The 9637-nt window shown below is 30.1% G+C and overlaps 1 protein-coding gene across 3 annotated transcripts in view; it reads right to left on the bottom strand.

Moving 5' to 3' along the window:
- Window positions 1–501: 501 nt before the first annotated feature.
- Window positions 502–9637, bottom strand: part of LOC100570926 (ribonucleoprotein PTB-binding 1) — a 35483-nt gene continuing 26347 nt past the window's right edge. For 2 of the 3 annotated variants that reach the window (XM_008186835.3, XM_029486336.1), the window contains exons 2-7: window positions 3107–3649; window positions 2808–2996; window positions 2651–2741; window positions 2496–2576; window positions 2328–2419; window positions 502–2255 (exon numbers count right to left, since the gene is read on the bottom strand). In XM_008186835.3, the coding sequence (XP_008185057.1) occupies window positions 1344–2255; window positions 2328–2419; window positions 2496–2576; window positions 2651–2741; window positions 2808–2996; window positions 3107–3649 (1908 nt within the window). In that variant the 3' untranslated portion in view covers window positions 502–1343. The remainder of the gene's footprint in view (window positions 2256–2327; window positions 2420–2495; window positions 2577–2650; window positions 2742–2807; window positions 2997–3106; window positions 3650–9637) is intronic. The other variant, XM_003245861.4, reaches the window with a different exon arrangement.

Below are 9637 nucleotides of genomic sequence, written 5' to 3'. Positions count from 1 at the left end.
ATAAATAAATTAAAAAAACACTGCCTACTCTTAAACGTGTTTTTGAAAAATGAAAAAAAGCAGGTTAACTAATCAGCCTTAAAATAAAAACAATATGTTAATTTACTTCTTAGAAACATTTTAAGTTTTAAAAATATGTAATAATAGTAATACAAATATTAAAATTGCATACTCTTATCATATTTATGCAGTCTTAATATACAAAATTAGGATGATTGGATAAAATATATTTTTTTTGTTTCTGATTGCCAACATCTAATAGATCATTATTTTAAATAAAATTAAACGCGTGTAGTTAAGACCAAATGAGCGTTATTAAATATAATTTGGCTTATAAACAAAGTAAATTCAATAATATTAAATTGTACAATCACAGTTTTAACATCTACAAATTTTAAACTTATGTTTATATATAAAAGTAGTTCATAATATATAATTATATATTATTCCTAACATTATAATAAGTAAATTATAGTGGGAATTGAGGGTAGATCCAATAGATCCAGTGGATTATAGCCCATTAGTATGAATTTTTAAGTTTAAAATAAGAAATATTTATTATCAAGGTGGATAATTATATTTTTACATCTAAGAATCAATATTTATATTAAAATAATATATACTAATTGGTTTGGACTTCAAAAAAAGAAATAAAACATACTAAAAAATACTAAAAATCAATAGAAAAAGAAAAAATGGACAAATATGACAAATTTAACTCATTATCAAACATAGACTCGAGTATAAGTAAAAACTTCAACTATAAATACAAATTATCTTTCATAATAAATCAGAATTTCCAATCAGTGCGTTGATGGCTATGTGAATAAATAATGTTAATAAGTCCATTTGAAGAGTCTAATGAAAAAAACATTTACATAAAATGAATACTCGAGAAGATAAAAATAAGTTAATTTAGACCTTTGCAATAAATCAAGAATATAAAAAAAAAAAAAACAAAAAAAAAACAATATGAATATGACATTATATCACATCATTTCAGTCAACATTGAATTGTGGTCAAAACAAAAACATTGAAAATAATAAATTAGTCCAGGATTTTTTAATAAATTAAATATAAATATGTAGGTGTTATAAAGAAAACAGAAATAGATAAGTTGCACGCGTGCTATTTAAGGTATTAATTTTGTTTCGCATTAAGAATTAGCGTATGACCCCATAAAATACGAACAGAAGCGAATCTATAATCGTTTTTTTTTGTTAATAATTAAATCTAACACTAAAATGATAATACAAAATAATGATTGTCCTGGACTATGAAATTAACATAAGAATTATGTACGTTTTAAGTTAAACATAGAAAGCTAAGTTGAGGACGGAGTTCAATTTTTCTTATTACGTTTCAAGTAGGAATCAGCATAGTGGCCGCCAATTCCTTGTGAATGCTGTCCAATATACATACCCTCAGGACTAAGTTCAGGCGATGGAGGAATACCTCTTTTTTGACCACGAGCTGTTTCATGTTGATTTGACAACGATGAGGTGGACGAAGTAGGTGTCCAGATATTCGGAGCTAATGGAGAATACATAGATTGTGGGGATGGAGTCGAAGCGATGCTCTGCATAGAGGACCATGTGGATGATGGCGAGTAACTCACTGACGATTTTTCCGGTGCAGCAATGGGACTGGCTAGATACGAATCAGTTGTTGAAGACTGAGCATTTTTTGGCCACTGTTGGTCCAAGTTAAGAGATAATGATGAGCCAAATGGATAAGTAGGTGTAGTTGGAGTTGGTGTTGCTGGAGGTGTAGTAGTATTAACTCCTCCATAGATATTAATAACAACATTTTGTTGTTGACTTATATTATGTTGGCCAATATTATTATGTTGTTGTTGTTGTTGTTGTTGTTGTTGTTGTTGTTGTTGATGAACCAACTGTTGATTCATCTGTTGTTGAGCTATTTGTTGTTGAGCTATTTGTTGAGCTAATTGTTGGCCAATACTTTGTAAATTTTGGTTTTGATAAACTTTTTGTACAGCATCAATTTGATTCAAAGTATTATTGTTATTTGCAGTTTGTTGTACGGTATCAACAAATGCAGGATTAAGGTTGGCAGTCAAACCTCCATATCCATTAGCCTTTTGTGTTCCAGCCAAAATTTGAGCGGTTATTAGTTCTCTATAATAATTAGCCAATAGTGGGTTGGTTAAATCTGCATCAAATAATCCAGAATTTAAATGTGGTGGAACTTCTCCAACAGGTGGGCTAGGTAATAACCTTGAACCATAAGTCTAAAATAACAAAATAACAACATAATATAACTTAAGAATCAATTAATTATTAAAAAAAATAATTTAATTTACCTCTGGAGTAGCACTCATGTAAGGTAAACTTGTTGGAGAATGCAACATAGTCGGTGGAGCTTTGCCGTTTATTAAATGTGATCTCAGTGTTGCTATAAACATTTATAATAAAAATCAATTATAATACAATTAAGTTGATTAAACAACTTAACATTTTAATAAACTTACAATCGTTAAAATCTTGCAGTTCAGACCCCATTTGAGCGGCTTTGATCTGATTAAAAATAATATTTTGAAGATTTTGTGCAACTAAAATAAAAATAAAAAAAAACCATAAAAATCAATTGTAAATTATTATTGTACTATCTCTATTGGGTACTTACAGATTGGATTCTGTTTGGAAAGGTTTTGCAACGATTGCTCAATGACTTCCTGCGGAGGGTCTGGCAAGAGTCCACCACATTTAGATTTACTCTGAGAAAGAAAACAAATTTTAATAATTAAAATAGAATAAAAACAAATATTAGATTGTTTCCACACCATTACCGGTTCGTTCAATAGTTTCAAAAACAAATTTATAGCTCTGACTCCGGGTATGTAGTATGTAATGCGAATATTATGGCCTCTCAATAAATGTCCATTCAACTCCGATTGCGCTCGTTCTGCATCTTCAGCTGTGTTATACTCCACTAGACCCCAGTCTAATGGACATCCATTTTTAAGCGCAATCTAAACAATAGATTTATTGGATTTAGCATAGATATTACAACAATAAAATAATGCACAGTATAGGTACACTATTCTACCAACATGGTTGTAGATTCTGCATAGATACTAACCTGGCAATATGGCGGGTTCACGACTTTGGCAAACACTTTACGGAATTCGCTCATGTCTCTGAATGACTTGGGCAAGTTGTCCACATATAGGCATTTGGAGTGAAGCGATTCGTAGGTAATATGACTACCGTCCAACCAATCACAAACTAGTGTCTGGTCATCAATACCTTTGCCGTCCAAACCGCATTTGGCCGTGATCGCGCACTCCTTGTTCAAATACTCGACAAATCCATATCCCTTGCTTTCACCGGTCTTCTCACTGATAATCAGAAATGTCTTGCGCACCTCGCCGTACATTTGCACCAACCGGGTGAACTGGTCCTCCGTGTAGCTGTACGGCAACCTGGCCACGCACAAGAGCATTTCGGTGGGAGTCGGGGACACTGGTATGCGCTGTCCTCTCAACACGAACTGCTTGTGGAAATCCCATTCTTCCATTCTTAATTCTGGGTCCTCCAACGTCACTCGGGCCATGCTGCTGCCGGATGTCGTGCTAATGTGAATGCTTTCAACGGGAAATTCGATTAAAAGTTTTCTGATTTCCTATAACAAACCAAAAAAAAAATTGTTAATTGTGTTCAATACTTTTTTTATAAACGGGTCATTATTACTATAGGTAAGTAGATATACTAGCAAAATACAAGTAGTAGGAAAATATCGATCTGATACGATTCGCGGATTTTCCTTCCATATAAAAAGAAGAAATATCTATACTATATATCTATATATAAACGTGTTTAGTTTAAACATGTACATTATACATAATTATATATATAAAGTCCAAACACACTTCTACACACTCGGGCGGCTGGATAAACCAAAATTCAGTCACCTTAAATTTGTATTTATTTTATTTTATTACTTAAGTCAATAAATTGGAAATGCGATCCTTAAAGGGTGAAAAACCAGAGGAAATCCACTTAACTTACATAAGTACTAAGTACTAGAGTTCTACCTGAATGATTTTCAAACTAGCTTATTATATAGCTATAACAACCTAACATTTAACTTATCAGTTATTGTTCGAATTTGGTTGAAAATATTTAATTCAACGATGTCTGGTTGTTGCGGTAGTGGTTACCTACTACATCTATTATGCCCGGAAATTATACGACCTTCAACTCAAAAAACGTATAAGGGGACAAGAGGCACTTATATTTTATCAACACTGTCTCATGATTACTTACCTGACATTAATTACTTCTATACTTATAGATGTGATCAGTTTTTATTCTCTATAGGCTTAGTTGTCGTGATAACAGTTAATAAATTATTATAGCGATACGAGACATTCTGTAGGTAATTAACATTTTTTAAATAAAATTACTGAAATGGATTATTCAAATAATACACAAATTTTTTATGTTATTTATTTAGTTATTATTTCCACTAGTTAAACAAACAAGTATTGTAATCGAGACGATCGAGTAGAAAATTAAGCCATACAAATACTGCAAACAAACATATTGAAAAAAAAGAAGCCTGTCTAACAGTAGTTCAATTAAAACGGTATTAGAATTGTTTAGTCGAGTTTTTACTAACATTAAAATCTTAACAAATATACAAATATGGTGTCATGTTAAAAAAAATGTTAACTATCGAACACGTGAATAGGTAAACTGCACTTCCGGTGAATATTATGCTTCACTAATTTTTTATTCGGCACGGTGAACATTACATGGGACCATTTTACCCTAACGCATTGATTCGTCTAGCATAGATACCATATTATAATATTTTAACGCAGCAATAATTTTTCTACGCAAATCAAAAAGTTCAACAATATTCAAAATAACTGCATGTACCTCCTAATAGGTTTTTAAAAAAATATTTATAATAATTAAAGCAGTTGGACAAGAATAACATATAACTATATTAGATAAAAGTAATTTTTTAATAATAATTATTGTTATTATAATAATCTTTCATAAAATATTATTTTTGAAAATAATAACGCGAATATCTTCATTATAAAAACCATAACAGAAACACTGAAACACCATAATGAGATATTATTTATCGTTTCTTAACAAATATCCAAATATATTAAGTAAAGCCCACGACAGTAAGTTAATGAAAAATAAAAATAATACATTATTCAATAAATTATGTGTCAGTAATGATGCAATATAAAATCTGCAAGAATATTTTAACAGAAAATAAAAACGGTTACATCATAATTTACGTTACTCTGTTTTTTATTTTTCAGTAAAAGTATGGTTTTTTTTTATTGTTATGCCTTATGTCCAAATATTATTGAATGCACGTGTGTTGTATTGACAATTACAAATTTTTCTACAGACAATTAGACATTTCAATGTAGGTATATCGGTTATGATACAAATATAACTATTATAATACTACTATACGTCTATAATATGTCTATACTGTCTCCACAATTGTTAATGGTAATTTCTGTTAAGCGTGCCAGTCAATTGCCCAAATAAGGGGTGTGTGTTTCACTGTGCTTGAGGAGACGTAGACACTTAGAAGAGAGAGCCCAAGTGACAACGATTAGACCCATTTTATAACCAGACAAGAAAAATGGTGATGCGTAAACGAAAATCCACGTGCCCAACCGAAAATCGAATCAATAGAGTTATCATTTATGTTAATATGTTTTTAAAAATTTAAAAGCATACGCTTAAAAAAAATAAAAAAATACGTAACACGATCTGAGTAGACTCAATGTTTTTTTTACTACATACATCACACAGTGCAGTCAAATATGTGTGTAAACACGGCTAAATAACAATACTCGGCCATGTGTGGAAGTAATTTTTTACAAACGCAAACACGTGTTATTCCATTTCCTAACACACTATAATACATGTCTAATATTATTATTGTTGTAACCATGAAGTAAATAAACCGATATCTTACTCACTTATTGATACCGACAGTTTTTCAATATTTTGAATTCTACTCACATACGGATATTTACAATTGTATATTTTTAAATTGTTGTCAGTGATCTTTACGAGTTGTAATAACTTCAAACCGATGAAAACAATTTTGCGTATTGAAGTGAAATAAAATAAAATTAAGTTTTCTAAATCCAACAAAAATGTAAAATGATATTTCGTTGAGTAGAAAATTCCATCAAAATTCATTTTGTCGACTACGAACCTACGTCGTTTTTTGGTAAACTAATAGGCACATATTAATTTTATAATTTTTAAAGCAAGTGAACTTTCTTGTTCAGTATCTTGCCAGAACATTTTACTAAAAAAATGATTTGTATGCAATATCATAATATACTCAATGATAATATCTAGATTAATGATTATCAAATAATTGATTCAATTTGGAACATTTATTTTTAGTATTATTTATTTATTTTTTGAATATTTTCAAGGTTTTTACTGCATATATATAGTATGCCATATTATTGTGATACTTGTAAGTGCATACAAATATATTATGTCATATACACGTGTTTTATAATATACACACAACCATAGTCGATTCAAAGAATATAAATATTATGACGTGTACCTATATACTATATTTTGAAAATTTTGTTTTTTCTTAGTATGCAAGCATTTCATAAAAAATGAGAAAGGTGAACGATTTTTTTTTTATATAGATATATTTATATATATATTAATGATATTTTGTTTTAGAAGTTTACGGAAAAACACAAATAATAATTTTATTACCACAACACGAGACCATATAAAGTAAGTACCGATAAACTATCATTAAAGATCTAATATTTTAAGCGTATCTCGGGAATATCGTGTATTGCCGTTTTGGAGTTCTCTCGAGGAGGTAACTCTGAGCAGCGAAAAGAAGGCATTATCTGTATACAATTTATGAACACTATACATAGACACTATTATATTACTATTATTATTATTATTATTATTATGTATACGCACATAGTCATAACACAACATTAAAGTTTTACGGCTGGCAACGTGCATTATGAGCCATTGAAGTATATAGTAATTTATTTCGAACAGTCGTCATAATATGTATTTAATTTTTTTTTTGTTTTGCTATTATTATCGCATCTTTAGGGCGAAAACACTGAACACACTTCTCGCGGTATTCAATCACGCTGTAGCCCGTTCATATATTATTATGATATTCCGTCCTAAATCGAAAAACAGGATTAAAAAAAAGAAAAAGAAGTGGAACACATGGCTGGATTCCAATAATTATAATATATGCCATTTTTTTTTTCATTTTTTTCCTTTAAAAAAAAAAAAAATGCCAGCGATATATAATAATACATATATCATTTTTTCCCCATTTACTAAGAGACCATATTATAGTATACCATATACCTATAATACTATGGTCGTGACGAAGGAACTCTGCTGTAGCGGCGATAGATATATTGTTTATTATACAGAGTGAATCATCAAGCATGCGCACGTATTTAGTAATGAGTTATGACTAATAACCTTATATTAAAATGATAGATTTTTTTATGCCATTAATTAAGAAGAAATGGCTTGTAGCAGTGTGATTGTAATAACTTCTTTTTTTCAAATGGGAATCAAATTTGTCAGTGTTAATTATTATACAAAGTCTTGAAAAATGTCAATTCATTCAAATCGAAATCCAAACTATCAGTTTTTAAGTATTTTAAGTTTATGTACCAAGGATAATAGCATGATATTTGGTTGAAAAATATAGATGATTTAAATTTTACGATGATTTAAAAATTGTAGAAATTCAATATATCAATATATGTTATATTATTCTTATTATTTGATTTATTCTGTTATCCTTAGTATATACATTTTATAACTCAGAAACGACTCGTTCAAAATTTTATTTAGATACATCAATACATCTTCAACAAAAAAAAAAACACTGTTTTATCAATTTACAGTAAAAAATATTGGTTTTTATTTGGAAAGATGAAGTTTGTACCCTCACAGGACTTTCCCTTTTAATTATGTTAAAGTCCGAGTATTTTAAAATGAATCCCTTAAGTAAAACCCAAGCACCTATAGTATACCTACTTAAAAATTCCAAAAATCAAAATTCAAATACATGCATAATCAAAGGGAAAAAAGAGGAGGGTGAGTTTGAAAAAAAAAATTGGTGAATCGCCCTGTATACATATAATTTAACAACTGCAATAGACTGTCGTCGTTCCATCACAATTATTTTTCGACGGACATAAACATCGTCCTGCTGGCACGGGCACGATTATAGCGATGCGATGTCATCTCAAACGACGATAATCGCGCTACACGTATTTTAAACGATGATGGGTTAAGATGATATAGGTAATCGCGAGAAAAACACACAGCAGCCGCATTTAAGAATATTGGCCGGGTTTGTATAAATAACGAGCGAATTTTCTCAGTCGCAGAAACCATATAATTCGGTAGACCTACACACATGGCACACTCGCTATTTTCGTTTATCTGGTGCGCGCAGCGGAAACCGACCGCCGAAAGTTTATTAACTGCAGTGTACCGCGTGAGTGGAAATTCTAATATATTATTATCTCGGCGGAGAGCGATGCAGAATTATATTACGCCGCCTAAAACACCAGCATAATATTATAGATACATCGCCGCGGTCCGAGAATAAGTCGAATTCGAATAACGAACTAATTCAAGAGGGCACAACACTCACTGTAATAATAGTAATTCACCAAGACTGTTTTATCAAAATTAACTTCTGTTGGGCAGTTTTCGTGATCAGAGTCGGATTTAGGGCAAATGCCAATCTTCCACCAACTTCCCCCCTCAAATAAATAAATAGTAAATCAACTCATTTAAGTACCTACATTTATTATAAACAGTTTTTAAATAAAAATAAAAGTATACAGTGAAATTATTTTCATTTAATGTGTTCAAATTGTCGTCGTATAATTTTGTAACATCTCTGCACATATTGGTTAACACCAAAACAAATTTTAATTTAAGTTTGAACGTTGATAAAAGTCATTATTCATAAATAAAAGCAAGTACCTAAAAATTTATTATAAATGCAGAAGGTTTGTTTAAAAACATCATCGACGTGTAGAGGAAACAATTGCAAGGTGGCTCTATGTACCTACCTATATTGCATATTATTATAAATTGTATGCATGGTGAATAGTGATAAAACAGTTTTGCAACTTTTGTGCATAAAAAAATTCTATCCACCGTATTTTCCGTCTAAATATTACACAATAATATGAAATCTAAACATTATTTTTCCAAACAGCGTTAACAAATCAGGCTCCTAAAAATATTTCAGGGATATAAAAATAGTACGAACCAGTCTTTATTCCGGATACAAAGTATAGATTGGAGAATATTAAAATCTGAATTCGAAGTATATTGTGACTTACCTTTAAGGGTAAAATTATTTGTTAAAATTGAATTTCTATCAATAAATAATATTTCAAAAATCTACCCGTATTTTAAGGTTTGCGTAATAACTTTTCTTCCTTCGACTTTTAGATTCTGAACGAAGTGATGAATGTATTGATTTTACAATGATGTGTGTTTTTTTTTTTGTTTTAGATTCTGAACGAAGTGATGAATGTATTGATTTTACAATGATGTGTGT

This window comes from Acyrthosiphon pisum, chromosome X (genome assembly GCF_005508785.2).
Source record: "Acyrthosiphon pisum isolate AL4f chromosome X, pea_aphid_22Mar2018_4r6ur, whole genome shotgun sequence".
Taxonomy (NCBI): domain Eukaryota; kingdom Metazoa; phylum Arthropoda; class Insecta; order Hemiptera; family Aphididae; genus Acyrthosiphon; species Acyrthosiphon pisum.
This window is presented reverse-complemented; position numbering and strand designations above follow the sequence as displayed.